The sequence below is a fragment of the Oxyura jamaicensis genome, assembly GCF_011077185.1.
Source record: "Oxyura jamaicensis isolate SHBP4307 breed ruddy duck chromosome 18 unlocalized genomic scaffold, BPBGC_Ojam_1.0 oxy18_random_OJ166, whole genome shotgun sequence".
NCBI lineage: Eukaryota > Metazoa > Chordata > Aves > Anseriformes > Anatidae > Oxyura > Oxyura jamaicensis.
The window spans coordinates 16,435-32,306 of NW_023304480.1; the positions used below are offsets into that span (position 1 = coordinate 16,435).

The 15,872-nt window shown below is 60.4% G+C and overlaps 2 protein-coding genes across 3 annotated transcripts in view; both read left to right on the forward strand.

The window, feature by feature from the left end:
* Positions 1-4,242, forward strand: part of ALYREF (Aly/REF export factor) — a 4,761-nt gene extending 519 nt beyond the window's left edge. The window contains exons 2-6 of the mRNA XM_035312626.1: positions 56-225; positions 2,432-2,579; positions 2,677-2,740; positions 2,909-3,089; positions 3,970-4,242. Coding sequence (XP_035168517.1) covers positions 56-225; positions 2,432-2,579; positions 2,677-2,740; positions 2,909-3,089; positions 3,970-3,984 — 578 coding nt within the window. The 3' untranslated portion in view covers positions 3,985-4,242. The remainder of the gene's footprint in view (positions 1-55; positions 226-2,431; positions 2,580-2,676; positions 2,741-2,908; positions 3,090-3,969) is intronic.
* Positions 4,243-4,381: 139 nt separating this feature from the next.
* ARHGDIA (Rho GDP dissociation inhibitor alpha) lies at positions 4,382-12,568 on the forward strand. Of its 2 annotated transcripts, XM_035312620.1 has the most exons (6): positions 4,382-4,531; positions 8,994-9,203; positions 9,409-9,492; positions 10,091-10,167; positions 10,349-10,412; positions 10,845-12,568. In XM_035312620.1, the coding sequence occupies exons 2-6, from the start codon at positions 9,014-9,016 to the stop codon at positions 11,042-11,044; spliced, it is 615 nt and encodes a 204-aa protein (XP_035168511.1). In that variant the 5' UTR covers positions 4,382-4,531; positions 8,994-9,013; the 3' UTR covers positions 11,045-12,568. The 2 variants fall into 2 exon arrangements, with proteins under 2 accessions (XP_035168511.1, XP_035168512.1); XM_035312621.1 differs by lacking the exon at positions 4,382-4,531 and having other exon boundaries at positions 8,975-9,203.
* The last annotated feature ends 3,304 nt before the right edge of the window (positions 12,569-15,872 follow it).

Consider the following 15,872-nt stretch of genomic DNA (forward strand, 5'->3'; position numbering starts at 1 on the left):
CGGGCGGGGGGGCGGGGCGGGCCGGGCCCTTTGTGCGCTGCCGGCGGGCGGCGGGGCCCGGCGGCGCTCAGCGAGCTGCCGGTGTCGTTGCAGCCGAAGCAGCTCCCCGAGAAGTGGCAGCACGACCTCTTCGACAGCGGCTTCGGGGCGGGGGCCGGCGTGGAGACCGGCGGGAAGCTGCTCGTCTCCAACCTCGACTTCGGCGTCTCGGACGCAGACATCCAGGTAGGGGCCCGGGAACGGCCGCGACGTGTGCTCGGGGGCCGTCGGTGGGGGGTTTCATTCAGTGCCCCGCGGTCTGGGGCGGGGGGTGGTGGCGGGAGCTTCCCCGGCCCCGGTGCCCGTTGGGGTCGGGCAGGGGGAGCTCCGTCCCGGCCAGCCCCGTGTCCCTGCCCGGTTTTGTGCCACAGGTGTTTGAGGGCAGCTCTGCCCGTGACTTCGAGGTGGCTGCGGCTCAGAACAGCCCCGTCCCTGTACAGAGCTGTGGTTAATCCCATCGTAACTGGCTCTGCTGCGGTGCGTGGGGGAAGGTGCTGCTTGGTGGCTCAGTCCTTCGGTGACTGCAGAGTTTAGAATGAGCCCTGTAAGCTCCCGAGGTCCGTGTAACTCCAGGAATTCAGTATGCGTATGCGTGCATCCTTTTCCTGTTTTTATAGGACCTGTTTGCGTAGCTTCTCTTTTAAAGTCGCGTTTTGTTAAGTGCCAAGGTGTTCCCATAGATGCAGCAACCAGGGACACTGAGGAGACCGATTTGTCAGGGAGGGCCTGCTTCCTTGTGCTGTAACTTCTTTAATTGCTTTATCTGTTTTGCAGTAGCTAAATTTCCTAGCCCCGTTACTGGTCCCAGTTATATCACTCCTTTCAGCGATGCCTTGGGTAAGAACCTGCCAGGCTCTTTGTCTCAGATTTGTCTCTGAGCTGATCGGGACAGGGGCTGGGGATTAGAGCACAATGCTTCTGTGCTTTCTCCATCTGTTAATTTATTCCAGTTTCTCTACATGGTGATCTGTCCATGTCGGGAGAATTGGAAGCAAGATTTTTTAGGTCACCTAGTTACTGGGTGATGTGCTTAAAAATGCTTCTTCTTGTCACGTAAGTTTGGATTTGGTTTAAGTTCCCTGTCTGTTGTAGTCAGGCCCACGCACAGGAAGTGCAGATCTGTGAAATCACCTCAGTTTGATGTGTAAAGTCACATCAAGTGACACTCAGTTTGACTGTGGAGTCACGTCAGTTCAACGATGGATGTGTTTGCACCTCTGTTACTACCCATCCGTAATTTCATCCTGCCTGAGATGTGCTGACTGTTTTCTTTGTGTCTGTGCTGATGGTGTCACCAACGTGGCGGTACAGCTCAGCGAGTGCTGGCCGGAGGGAGCTGGAAGGAGCCTCGGGTGCGCTTTGCTCGGTGCTGCGGCTCAGGAGGAGCCGGCGTTCCCGTGGCACAGCGAGAGGGGTCACGTCTGGGCGAGGAGCACAGCATCCCTCCCGTGCCGCGTTCTGAGAGCTTATTTTGAGCACTGTGCTGATGTTCTTGTCCGGTAAACGAACGCGAGGGAGGAGCTCACCGGCAAGATTGCCTGAAGTGCTGCTGGCTGGCAAAAAGAAAGAATATTTACAGTGCTCTTCTCAAATGCTTGGGTAGTGATTCCGAGACAGCCAGAGGGGCATTCAGGCTCTGCAGCGTGTAATGTAAAAGGTGGCCTGCGGTGTCCCCTTCGGACACCCGACAGTTCTGTTGTGGGTTTTGAGCTTTTGGAGCTCAGGATGTAGCAGGACCTTGCAGTATGATACATCCCTAGGTGATGCGCTAAGTGTAGGCCCTGTGAAACAAACCAGGTGGCTCCGTAGCTGCCTCTTTCTGTCCTTTGTGATAGTGAAAGAAGCACTTCTGGAGAGGATTCTTCCCAAATTCGGTTTTTGGGTTATATTCCTAAGTTCTGGCAGGGACTGTGGTTTTAAATTGCACCTGGTCTAGCAAAGCTTTAAGGTGGGGGGGAGTCTAGCACATCGAAATGGTGATTATTTTACAAATCCCTGCATTCCTATAGATTGTTCTTCTTCTGAGAAATGGATTAGGGTCTGGATAATTCTTAAATCACTGACTCTCTTGATTCAGCCTTGACAAAAAGACTTGTGGTGTCCCTGGGAAAAGAAACAGGCCAGCGTCCCTTGAGGCTGCTTTGTTGACACCATACGTGCGCCCTGCAGGTGGTGAATAAGTCCTGTTTGTTTTTGCCACCGGTGGCTCCTTTCTGAAACTCTTTTAATAGCCCGAGTTCCCGTCTTCCATGGGTGCCTTCTCTGAGTTGTCAGGGAAGTTCGGAAAGCGCACGTAATTCCTGGCAGCAAGTGCATGGGGGGTCTGCCTCTACTGCGTTGTGGCTGTTAGTGTACTGACCGAAGTGTGCTGTCTTCTCTCTCTGTTTCTCAGGAACTGTTTGCAGAGTTTGGGACCTTGAAGAAGGCGGCAGTGCACTATGACAGATCTGGCCGCAGCCTAGGGACAGCAGACGTGCATTTCGAGAGGAAGGCAGATGCTCTGAAAGCTATGAAGCAGTACAACGGAGTCCCCTTGGACGGTGAGTCCACGCGGCTGTCTGTGGCGTGTTTCCCTGCGTGGCTGCAGGGATCTGTGTGCCCGTCACGCTCACAGGTTAACTGGCTGCTTTTCCCCAGGGCGCCCCATGAACATACAGCTGGTCACGTCACAGATCGACACACAGAGGAGACCGGCACAGAGGTGAGATGCCGTGCTGCCGTGAGAGTTGCTGTGTGGGTCAGCACGGGGAGCGAGCTGGCCCAGCCTCTCTGTGTGTGGGAAGCGTGGATTCGGCTCCTGTGCTACAAACTCGGAGTGCCTGTGGGTTAACCAGAACGCACTGTAACAGTTGCTTTTTAAAAATCGCAGTGTAAACAGAGGTGGCATGACCAGAAACCGTGGTGGTTCAGGAGGATTTGGTGGTGGAGGAGGCAACAGGCGAGGTAGTCGTGGCGGGAGCAGAGGGAGAGGCAGAGGAGCTGGGAGAACTTCCAAACAGCAGCTCTCTGCAGAAGAACTAGATGCACAGCTGGATGCTTACAATGCCAGGGTAAGTGCTGCTTGCACGCTGTGCGCAGGTGCCCTGCGGCATCTCTTCCTTGGAAACATGGGCAGCCCAGAGCTGGCTGCAAAGAGAAATCTTTCAGCCTACTGGGCCGAAATAGTTTCCGTCTAAAGCTGAGCGTTGCCCTGTTCCTCTAGTTGCCTTAGCTCTCCAGAACTACTGCTGCTCATAAGAAACGGCCCCTTTCCAGCGTCCCCAGAGTCATTAGGGCCTGTGTAGGCCAGGCTCGTCTGTAGCCAAAACAGCTGGGTTGAGTGATAGCTGTGTAACAATGCCCAGAGAGAGAATGGGCTGGAAAAATGGAAAACAAAAGGAAAAAAAGTGAAGGAACTGCCTCGGATGCTGAGAGAGGAAAAAGTGATACTGATCCCAGCATGCAGGTCCCTAACGCAGAACAAGACGAACAGAGCAACGCACGTTGTTTGTTCGGAATGAGCCCAGATGTCCTGCCACAGCAGGGTTAAAATCTTGATAGAGAATCGAGGTTAAACATGCGCCCAGTGTGCTCTGAACCTTGCTGTCTGTGCTGATGGAATGGAACACAGTTGGGGCAGTGGTACGGATGGAGTGAGCTGAATTCCAGGAATTCCAGAGAACATTGGCGTGGAGATGTTCTGGAGCAGTGTTCTCTGGAACCCGGGATGATTCAAAATCGTCTGAGAAAGATTTGGGTGGAGGAGGAGGATGGGGAACACGGGGAGCTTGTCCGAATTCTTCCAAGGGGGCAGGCTGGCCCCAGTCGGGACGTGGTGGTTGGGGGCGGGACAACTGGTGATGCTGGTGGGGGGCCGATGATGGTGGGGAGCCGGTGGCAGTGGGGCAGTGACGGCAGGTGGTGACAGCGCCCCTCTCTCCTCTCTTGCAGATGGACACCAGCTAAGCGGCGGGCGCAGCGCATGGGGGGGGCTGCGGCCGCCCGGCTCCGTGGTGCCGTGGGAGGGCCGCGGCCGGCCCCGCCGCCGAGGACGGGATCGTTTTCCTTTTGGTTGGGATAGGTTTTAACCTCGTGTAAAGGTTTTTTTTAATGCCGAAGCAGACCCGTTTTGTACCGAGTTATTTTGGGATACATTTTACTGGTTGCCTGCTGGCCGGGGTGGCTTTTTCACCTCGGCCGTAATAAACTAGAACCGTGTCTAGAGCCCTGCTGCCTGCCGCGCCCCGCGCGCCTTTCCCGCGCCCGCGCCGCGATGCCCCGCCCCTCGATGCCCCGCCCCCGATGCCCCGCCACCTCTCCATGCTCCGCCCCCCCCGTCGCGCGCGCACGGCCCGGGCCAATGGGCGCGCAGCTGCTGGGCCGGAAGCGAGGCGCTGGCCCCGCCCTCGCGTAACGGGAAGTGGCGGGCGTGGCCCGGAAGTGCGGGGGTGCGCGGGCGGCTGGGCGGATCCCGGCGGTGGTGTCAGCGCGGCGCGGAGCGCGAGCAGGGCCGGTACGGGGCGGGGGGGGGGGGGGGGGGGGCGGTGCGGGGCGCAGGGCTGCATCCTGCCCGCTGCGGCCCGGCTGGGCCCCGCCGCTCGGCGCCGTGCGAACGGGAGCGGCTGGGGGGGGGAAGGGGAAGAGGAAGGGGGGAGCCCGACCCCGAGCGCCCTCAAACGACCTTCGAGGGGGGGAAGGGCGGCGCCTCCGCTCCCGGGAAGCTCCCGCGGCCCTCCTGGCCGGTACCGCCCCACCCCGGCCGGGAGCGCTCCGCCATCAGGGGCGCCGCTGACGGGGCTGCGGCCGCGGCGGGAGGAAGCCGCGTCCCGGGGCCGGGCCCTGTCGCGGGGAGCAGCCCAAGGCCCCGCCCCGCCCCGCGGCTGCAGGCGCTGAGCGCCGGGGCACCCGCGGGGCTCCCGGCATTCCCGGCCCCTCGCGGCCGCGCCGGGATGCCGAGGGGCTGCGCTCGGGCCCGGCGGGTTCCGTGCCCCCGACCGCAAGCCGGGACCTCGTTGGGGGAAGGGCCCCGCCTGCGCCGAGCGCCCGGGCTGCGGCCGTGAGGGTGCCGGATCCGGCCGGGGGGCGCTGCGTCCCGGTGTCCGCGGGGCTGTGCTGGGGGAGGCGTTCCCACCGCAGCGGTGCAGAGCGGAGCCCGTTCCGCGTGGTGCTCAGCGCCAGCACGCCGCAGCTCCCGAGCTTGGGGCTGAGGGGGGCTCTTGGACCCGCTGCGCTACGGGAGCGTGGGCTGGTCAGCTCCTCTCTGCGGCGTCGCCCCGGCCGGCAGACGGCGGGTGTCAGCCTGGGGCTTCACCGCGAGCAGAAGCCAGAACCGCGTCGCTGGCTGCAGCACGCCTCGCGGCGGCGGCAGGACTGCCCCGAGCTCTGCGTGCCCAGCCCCCGAGCTGATGCCGGGGATGAGCCCCGGGGCGAGGCGGGAGCTCGGCGGGGCCTCGTTCGGAGAGGCAGCGGCAGGGTCTGAGCTCCCGAGGCCCCGGGGGCAGTGTCAGGGGCCAGGGCCCAGCTGCCGGCCGTCCCGCTCCCTGCCCACCCAGCCCCGCTGTGACCCGGTGCCTTGAGCCGCAGCACGCGCAGGGCGGCCGCGCAGCCCTGCTGGTGTCAGCAGTGGGTGCTTCCTGTTCCTGCAGCTCGTGCAGCCCTGTGGCGAACCAGATCGGCGAACCGATCCGGGGAAGGTAACCCCGCAGAAATGGTTGTTGGCTGGATCCGATCCCAAGGGGGTTGCCGGGTGGCTGTGCGGCCGTCCCATGCCCACAGGGAATGAAGGGTGGGGACTGCCTGAATCAGCCCTGCAGCGCGGCCGTGGCTGCGCGAACATCCGTGAGGTGGCCTCGTGGACATCTGAAACAGCTCACCCAAAGAGGCTCCGACCTCAGAGCACCAGCTCCCGTTGCTGGCGCCCTGGGGTCTCGATTCCGGCGTGGGCAGACGCTGCTGTTTGCCGTTGTCTGTCTGAAAGCGGAGTGATTTCCCGAGCTGTTTCTCTGTGCGGCAGAAGGTGGGGCTCTTGCGTTCGCTGCTGCTGGCTCCTGGGCGCTGCACGAAAAATACCGAGAAAATCCAGGAGGAACTGCTGACTCGAGGCAGCTGAGTGCGGATGTCAGATGGCAGGGAAGTGCTTTGGTCTCTCTGCTGGGGGTGCTTGGCCCGCAGCCTGCTGCCACCAGCCCCGGAGCTTTGCTTTGCCTGGCGCTGCGACGGCTGCTCTGGCACACGCCTGGGAAAGCTCTGCTTTACTGATTGGAGCAGCAATAAACGCTTTGTCCTGGAAGCCTGAAGGGCGAGGTTGGGGCCCCCAGAAAGGTTCTTGTGCCGCCAGGAGTCTCCTTCCTTCCTCTCTGGCCCAGGGCTTGGGAAGTGGCCACGTGCCGGGAGGCCGGGAGGAGGCTCCCGGGAGGAGCTGCCCCACAGAGGGGCCGTGTGCCTGCTCCGGGAGCTGCCCTGGAAGGGCCGCATTCCTGCTCGGGCCCTGCTGCCGGCAGGCCAGGAGCAGGAGGCACGGTGGTGTTTTTCCAGCGCTTTCTGGCAGAGCTGGGTCCTGGCTTGAGCTGCTGCCTGGAATACTGCTCGTCCTTTCCGGTGGCTCTGTGTCAGCTGGAGGAGCCGTTTTCCACCCCCGGAGGACTGCCATGGTTTCTGAGGTCCCGTGAGGGCTGGGCTGGTTCTTCACCGACCCGCGCAGCGATGTGCACGGCTTTCTTTGGCTCGTGCTCACAGGGTGAAGGTTACAGGCATAGAAAAGCAACTAAGAGCTGCCTTTATTTATTTTTTTGATTCCTTGTGCCCTCTGTGGCACAATGGTTGCCAAAAAACCGTGTGGGAGAGCTTACCCCAGAGGAGCAGGTGAGGGTTGGGTGCTGGAGGCGTGCGGGGACAACGCGCCCATCACCTCTCAGGGAGGTGTGTAGCGGGTGGCGGCTCTGCAGTCGGGTGAGGCAAACCAGGGCGTTTGTTAACTGGGCCCGGGGGGGTGCCGCGGCCCAGAACTCAGCTGCCAGCAGTCGGCAGCGCCCAACGCTGCAGGCCGCGTGCTGAGCTGATGCTGTCCCGGGGGAGCTGTCCGACGGCCGCTGCAGGTGCTCACCAGGCCGGTCCCCAGGAGTTCTGCCTCTGCCCAGCCCGGGAGCTGAAGGCAGCGCACGCCTGGGAGCGCTGGGGCCGCAGGGGGGGGAGCAGCGCCGCGGAACGAGCTCCTGGTGGCTCAGCTCCGGGGCGCGTCTGGTCCTTGCACCACGCCTTCAGAAAGGGCTTGGCCTGAGAGTCTGGGGGTCCCTGGGGTCTTCAGAGCTCTCGCTGGAAGTCGGTCGCTGCTGTTTCCTGAGAGCTGGGGGCGCTGGAGGAGGTCCCGGAGCTCCTCAGCTGTGGAGAGGGGACAGCCTGGGGCCTGGGGGCGACGCCTGCCTTGGAGCTGAGGCACAGGGCAAAGTAAGGGGACGAAGCAGTGGAACAAATGCTTGAGCGAGTGTTTGCTGAACACTTCTGGGAGCCTTCAAGGCCGGGAGCTTTTTTGGAAGGGAGCCCAAAGGAAGTGACTGGGTTTGATAAGGATTTACCCGGGTGAAATCCAGTCAGTTGTTCACATGGGATAAGCTGAGTGGCCTCTGGAGTACAGATTTCCATGACAACAAGTGCCAGGCTCTGGGGAGCCCATGCAGGAGGGACGGCCGTTTGTTGGGAGGTGAGGGGGGAGCACTGGTGGCTGCTGGGGTTTGGAGGTGCGGAGCCACAGACGCAGAGCCCCCGGAACGATCTCAAACGTGTCGCTCCTTCCCCGCCCTGAGCCTGGTGGTAAACTTTGGTCACGTTTAACACCCAGGAACAGCAGTTACATCTCACGAGCCGGCTGCCCGAAGAGGTGTGCCAGCCTCCGCAGGGGGTGCATGGCTGGCCCGGGACGGCTCCGGAACCGTTCCCAGGTTTGGCTGCGGGCAAGAAGTGCCCCAGCAGCACCTCCCGCTCCCGGGGGCTCCGGCAGCTGGGGTTGCCCCCCCCCCCCCCCCCCCCGCCCTCCCTTCTCTGTCCCACGCGTTTGCTGACGGGGCTGTCGTCTCTCTGGTGGAGGTGTGTGAGATGTGCGAGGTGCCACCTGAGCTGTCGGCCTGGCAGAACGCTCCTGATATTTATGGCTAAAATCGAGGAGCGCAGGGGCAGCTCCACGCAGTTCCAGCCGCTGCCAGGCTCAGGCTGTGGCTGGAGTCCAACAGGCTCCGGCACCCGCACGGCCGGGTGTCGCTGTGAAGCGTGCTCTGAGCAGGGTGAGTAACGGCAGCGCTGGGGGTTTCTCTCCCTGTTCGGGAGGCACGCTGGTAGAAACGGAGCAGCTGAGCTGTGTGCTGCTGTCAGTCACCTCTCAGATGGGAAGAGAGAATGGTGCTTGGCTGACCTCGTGCAACCTGTGCAACGCCGCAGGTGAAGACCTGGCTCTTCTTAACAAGTCGGTGTTTCTTAGGAAGGGAGAGCAGCCAGGGGCTGCTGGCACTCGGAGCAGTGGTGGCGCAGAGGCCTGTTCTCAGCTGGAGCCGTGTTGGAGAGAGGCAGAACTGGGCTGTGTTTGCTCTGGGCTCGGGTTTATCATGAGGGAAAGCTTCGCCCGGGTGTTCTTGTGGAGGAGTTGTTTTTTCTGTGGCTTGGGGTATTTGCCTGTTCCAGCTTAATGAACGAAATGAGGAGGCTGATGGTTTTCTTTTGCGTGGGCTGAACGTGAGACCCGAGCTACCCGAGGAGTCTGCCCAGGCTGCGGGGTATTGGTGCTTGGCAGAGATGTGTCCCCCCAGGGACAGCCTGAGAAGGGCCCCAGCGTGAGAGGGAGCCTGTGGAGTAACGGGGCTGTGCTGGGAGGGCTGATGTGTGCTGGGAGGGCTGATGTGTGCTGGGAGGGCTGATGTGTGCTGCCGGGCTGTGCCGCTTGGGAAGGAGCCTGCACTGGTGGGTAGCTGCAGTTTCACTTCTCCCTTCAGTGTAAGTCGCGTGTGTGAGGATGGCAGAGCAGGAGCCAACGGCAGAGCAGCTGGCCCAGATTGCAGCTGAGAACGAGGAGGATGAGCACTCCGTCAACTACAAGCCACCTGCCCAGAAGAGCATCCAGGAGATCCAGGAGCTGGACAAGGATGATGAGAGCCTGCGCAAGTACAAGGAGGCGCTGCTCGGTGCCGTCACCGTGACTGCGGGTGAGCCCTGGGACACTGCACAGGGACGGAGGGGTTGCCCCTTCTGCCTTGAGGGGGAGATGCTCAGGGAGAGACTGGGCTGGGCAGAACACAGCAAGGAGCCCCTGCTTCTTTCTCTTGCTTTTTCAAAAACTGCCTTGGAAGGAACAATGAGTTGGTTGGTGTGAGGGGTGGGTGTTGAAGAGCCTTTTTCTTTGTCTTCTAGACCCTAACGCTCCAAATGTGGTGGTGACCAAACTGACGTTGGTCTGTGCTACTGCTCCCGGCCCTCTGGAGCTGGACCTGACAGGTGAGCTAGGAACCAAAATCAGCCCTTTTCCAGGTCAAAGCTGCTTTAATGTGGGGCCTTCCAGAAGGTGCTGCCAAAGCACTGGTGGTGTGGTGGGCAAGCCCTCCTGCCCCTTCGCTGGGTGCAGAGCCAGTGCCCTGGCCACAGAGGATTTTCCACTTCAAGCCCGGCGGCTTGTGTCTGAGCTCCCGTCTCAGCAGTGGCCTTGCTGCTTCCACTGCGCTGCCTGCCCTGGTTTGTGGATGTGCGAGCTGCCAGGCGGGGGAGCCAGCTGTCCTCCAGCACAGCGATGCGAATGGCAGCCTCGAGATGGTGACAGCTTTGGGGCAGACATTACAAAGCGACGCCCACGAACGACCTGCATTGCTGCCTGTAGTTCCCTTTCGTAGGGTGCTGCTTGCCCACCTCAGGTAGCACGAGCAGTGTAACAAGTTGAATCCTGAAACACAAAAATAAAAGGATAAACTGCACACTGTGCGTGCGGTACGGGTCCAGTCCCCAGCTGCTGCACATCCTGTCCTAATCACCTTTTGCAACTTAAATCCATCCCAGAGCATAAGAGAAAGGGACCCCAAATCACCATCTCCCTTCTTTGTAGGTGACCTGGAGAGTTACAAGAAGCAAGCGTTTGTGCTGAAGGAGGGTGTGGAATACCGGATAAAAATCTCCTTTAGGGTAAGGATTCAGATCTGAAAAGTGAACAACAGTGAACTTGGGAGCATCTGACTACTGCAATCCTAGCGTAGGGAGTACTTGAGCTCCAAAACGATTGTGATGGAGCAAATAGGCCACTGTGGGTGGGGCGGGCAGCGTGTGGAAGAGATCTGTCGTCAACAGTCTTTGCTTGTCTCTGCAGGTTAACAGGGAGATTGTGTCAGGGTTGAAGTATATTCAGCACACATTCCGGAAAGGAGTGAAAAGTAAGTGCTTCGTTGTGGCTCAGGTACTGCTTTGTGTGAGGCTCCCAGCTCTTTCCACTACTTTGGGGGCTTTGCTGCCCCAGCTGCTCATGATGGGAGGAGGCAGTGGGAAGCACGGCCACGTCTGTGCCGCTTGGCCAGTGGCAGCACGTGAAGGCTTCCAGGCCTGCGGTAGGGTGGCAGGCTGTGGTCCTGGAGCTTGGAGGTGAACAGATCGATTATGTGCGGACAGCAGTACTGGTGTGGGGGTGTCACTGCCTGCAAGAGCTGGTTCTGGAGCGAATGGCGCTGCTAATTGTGGGTGACGTTCTTACAGATGCTTTTACAGTTTGTGAATTGTTGTAGGAGTAAGAGCTTTCATCTGCTTTCATTTGCCCCAAATGCAGGGGAAGCTGTTAAGTAGCTTCCCGATATACCTTTTCTTTCTCCTAGTTGACAAGACTGAATACATGGTTGGGAGCTATGGCCCCCGAGCAGAGGAGTACGAGTTCCTGACCCCCATGGAAGAAGCCCCCAAGGGCATGCTGGCCCGGGGCAGCTACAACATCAAATCCAAATTCACAGATGATGATAAGACTGACCACCTGTCCTGGGAGTGGAACCTGACCATCAAGAAGGATTGGAAGGACTAGCCCTTCCCAAAGCCAATCCCCAGAGAGCGTGAATCAGACAGTGGCTACCGTAGAAATCCCTCCCTGTACCAAAGTGCTGACATTGGAACCCTCTTACCTTCCATCCCCTGTTAAATTTGACCAGAGCGCTCAGTTTTGTAATGTGCCCCCTCCCCAGAGAATCACTGAATCTGTTGACCAAACCGTGCTGTCTGCATCTGATCTCCAGCTGCTCGTCCCAGGGCCGCGCCGTTCCAGCACAGAGGTGGGAGTGTTTGCTCCCTTGCCAGGCGCTTCGCTGCTTCTCACCTTCCTTTATTCTGGTCGGTGCTGAAGGGGAGACTCCTACACTCGGTGTAGGATCCTGTGCTTAGCTTTCCTGTGCACAGCTCAGGGTAGCTACTGCCTCCAAGTAGCTGAAGAACTTTGATGCCAGGCAGCTATTTGAATCTATTTGTTGGCTAAAATCATGTCCAGCCTGCCCCTTCCACCCAGTCAGTGTCCTGAGGACACTGGCACCTTCATTTGTGGATGTTCCCTGTAACCATGATGCCTTAATGTGTAACACGTATCCTCTAGGGAGGGGGCCCTGCCCTTGTTACACTTTTTAAATGCCACCCGCCCTCCCCCTGTTTGTTGGCATGGCACTCATCTTGGTCACGCCCCTCTTGGGTATTAGGAAAGATTCACAACTTCCTGCTTTGCTGCTGGTCCATTCTTCACCCGAGACTGGACATCTCCGGAGAGGAGGGCATTGTGACACCCCGGGTGACATCTCGCCCCTTCCCCAGGCCATCCCTCTCAGTGTCCAGAGAGCTGGCCTGGCAGAACCCTGTCCCTGTTTGTCTCCGGACTCTCTGGGCAGCCCTGGTACCTCCAAGGGCATAGAGGGGGTTGCAAGGCAGGTGGGTGCGGGAGTCACCAGTGGTGCCATCACCTCAGACTTCTAATTGCAGCCAAAGGAGCTGCAAAGCACTGAAATACCAGGACAGCACCTGCCCTCCCGGCTGTTTTGGGCTGAGGATGGACTAGTCTGTTTCTGCAGCTGCTCTCCTGATGCGATCAACAAAGAGCTTGCAAAGGACAAGTATTCAGAAGCGGTTAATGCCTTATGTATCTGTTCTGCCTTTAAAATCTGTGCCTGGCCTGTCAGTATTTATTGCCTTGACACTCGACTCCCTGCCCCGTGCCCACAGCAGCCCCCTGCAGCACTCCAGCCTGCCACCCAGGGCGGCGCTGACACGGCACTCGGGGCAAAGGGGGCCTCTGGGGCCCACGAGCCCCCGACGGCAGGCAAGTTCCAGCTCCGCAGCCCTCTTATTTGGATCTTCCCACGTTGAGGTTGTATTAGAACTGGGACCAAGTACATGTGGCTTTCTCGTAGCTACGTCTTTGCCTCTAACTCTCCCTTGCCCTGCCCCTAGAGAGATTTTTGTTAATTTGATTTGGTGCATATTGTCTGTAAATCCTAGACCCAGGTTAACAGGTTTGGAATCATCGTCTGCTTCTCCTTTTATGACAGTTAAATAAAATCTTTGAACTGACTGCCTGCTCTCTGTTCTGCATCCGTTCTGGGTCTCTGTGGGAAGCGGCAGAACTTCTATCCCAGAGCCAATTGCTGCAAACAGCCGTGGTGCAGAGAAGAGCAGAATCCTTGGATTGCCTGTGTTGTGCAGCGGGATCTGGGGAAGTTCTTGCCAGAGGAGAACCAGCAAGAAGCCCACGTTGCCGCGTCCTTTGCTGCTCTCGGGGGCTTGTGTTTAAGATCTGTACGTTGCTGCTCGCTCTGTTCTTTATGGCCTGCAGTATGAGGGGTGAGAAGGAGAGAGAGTGAAAATGATGGGCCTGAGGCAGTGAAGGGACACCTCCGACCGGCTGAGAGCAGGGCGTTCTGAACCCTGGCCTGCCGGCATCCTGCCTGCGCCAGCGAGGTGAGATTCCCGTGCAGTCGGGAGAAGGGGGGGAAGCAGTTGGAGGGACAACAGAACCCAGGAGAGGTGATGCGTGATAAGAGCCTGCGGGTGTTTACAGAGCACACGGTGTGTTTGTGCTGTGTATAAGAAGCTTCACAGGGTAGCTGGGAAACACTTCAAAGAATCCACAGCACTGCAGAAGCCTTAGAGACGGGACCAACTGTGCTGATAGCAAAGGCCCCTTCCTTCTGGCCCCGGAAAGCTGCCAGGGCTGCCCAAGGCTGCAGTTGGAGGAGACGATGTAACTCAGAACTCAAAGGAGAGCGCCAGGGCCCAGCCATGTGTGCTCGGCAGGGCAGGAGCCGTCTGCAGCCGCGTGGGGAAGCGCTGTCAGCACCCGTGTGGCCTGCGCCCACGTCAGGTCTCGCTTCTGCTGCACACTCCACACACCGTGCCCAGCCACGTGCTGTGGCATCCTCCCTCCAGGTGTGGGACAGGAGGGGCAGCGCAGTGGGAGCCCAGGCGTCGCCCTCCGCTGTCAGTTAGCGCCAGCCCAGATGTGCCGATAAAGGGAACAAAGGCTCCTTGTGCAGGCCCCTAACAGCCGCTCTGCGGGCAGTTACTGTCAGGGCTGGATCCTGTCTGATGCAATCTCCAGCTCTTTGGCAAGTCTTTCCAAACTCTGGACGTTGGCGTTTCTGCCAGATGGGTCCTGTGATGGGGGTGGTGGGGTGTGATGGCTGGGGGGGATCTGCAGGGGGCTGCTGCAGTTCAGCAGTCATTGCCCAGCTTTCACCAGGACACGGCCCCGGCCACAGGGCTGCAGGCCAGGCTCTCCCTCCTGGCAGCCGAGCCCCCGCTGTGCACAGGCACACACAACCCAAGGCAGGGCTCTGGTCACACTGAGCAGGTGTGGTGGCTGGGTGGGCAACGGGATTCTCCCTGCTGGTGGCTTCCAAGCAGAGGCCTCAGCCCTTTCCAGGAGATGCACCTCGTAAACCTTGGCTCTGCGTTTGCACAACAGCGGGGCCGGGCTGCTTTTCTAGTTTGGTGGCTGCTCGCATTGCAGCAGCTCCTTCTTTGACAGGGCAGCTGCTGTGAAGCAGCAGAGCTGCAGGTCCCCGGGTGTGGCAGGGTGCACGCACCTCTGCTCATAAGGCAGCCTGGGGAAGCTGAGGTCAAGGGTGAGGTGACATTAAATCCTGGCTGGTGCTCAAGAGCCCTCGTTATGGACCTGGACCCCCTGCACTGCTGGCTGGTTAGGCGTGGAAGTCAAGGGCTGCTCTGTCCCAGGCTACGGGCCCGTCAGGGAATAAGACGGCAGAGGAAATGTCCTGTACACAGCCAGGCCAGGCAGCGCCCCACCTGTGCAACTTTGGGTTTTGTAGCCATAGCAGCAGAGGGGTGTTTAAAGGGATTTAAAGAGAATCGTACTGTTCTTGGAATGCTGGAAGGTGGGCGTAAGGACACCACACTTCGTGGGGAAAGGATCCCCACCAGCACCCAAAAGGAGAACAAGAGGGCTGCAGCACCTCCAAGATGTCAGAGGGCCCCATCTGCCTTGCCAGCACTGCTGAGCAAACACCGGCAGCCCGGCCTCACGAATGGGCCCCACCGGCGTCACTGACGTGTGGCAGTGCAGCGGCTCGCTGCCTTGAACCCCACAAACTGCTGGCAGCAGCAAACCCCGCTCCAGCTGCTGGCAAACCCTGCCTCCGGCACCACCATGTGAAACTTTTGTCACGAGCTGCCTCAGCTCAGATCCCAGCCCCTACACCAGTGAGCATCCCCCAGTGCCCTGCTTGCAGGTAGGAGCCGTTTGCTCAGGGCATCAGCTCCCAAACACTTTCTTTCCTGTGGAACCAGCCAAGGCAGCCAAGTGTGAATGCAGGAGCTCTTTCTGGCAGCAGCTGATTCCCCACCCTGGCTGCCCAACATGCCTGTGCCTGCAGCCCTGCGTGGCGTGTTCAAGGTGTTGGCTGCTGCGTGCTGGCTGCTTCATTCACGGCACCTTCATCACCTACAGTTCATCTGGATTCTTCCTGGGCCAGTGCAAGGCGCCCAGCTCTGTTCCTAGCCAAAGCTCCCAGAAAGGCAACTGCTCACAGTGTCTACAGAGAAACCAGGCCCTCATGGGAGAACTGGGGAGCTCCCTGCTCCCAGCCCTGCTGGCCTTGGGCATCTGTGGCCCAGCCCTCACAAGGGGAAGAAAGGAGAGCAAAGAGCAGATCTGGCTGCTCCTTGGACTCGCTGATCCCTGCGGGTCCCTTCCAACTCAGCTGTTCTCTGACTCCACGCTCTGCCAGCAGTTGCCATGCTGGCAGCTCAGCAGGGTGCGGCCGGGCAGTGGGGCCGGCTCCTGCAGCACCCGTCCCTGATCAGCAACGCTTATCAGCGGGTGGCTGCGGGTGCAGGACGTGCCGGCGGTGCCCTCAGCCAACCGCCCGCTGCCAACGCCGCAACCAAAGGCCGGGCGTGCTCCCCTCGGGGGACGGGGAAGGAAAAGGCCCTCGTACCCCGCTGGGCCCTGCGGCAGCCCGGACCCCGCGGCGCACAGGGCCCACCGGGCGCCGGGACTCGAGGCCCTGGGTCCCAAGGCCCCGCGCGGGGCCGACCCGCCGCAGCCGCAGGCCCGGGCTGTGAGGGAAGCCGCTGGGCATCAGCGGCACTCGGGGGGCCCTCTGCGCGCGGCCGGGGGACCCCAGCGTCTCCCTGGTGCCGGGACCGTGCCGTGCCGTGCCGCCCCGTCCCCGCCGCCCGCCCGGGGCCTGGCGCCACGTGCCCGCGGGCCCTGCGGCGGCGGCGAGGCGCACGCCGGGAGCGCCGCTTCCGCTTCCGGGCCGGGCCGCGGCCCAGTCAGAATCCACCACGCGCGTCTGGTCGCGCGCAGGCGCAGTGCCGCCCGCCGGGGCCGCCCCACTGCCACGTCCGAGGGC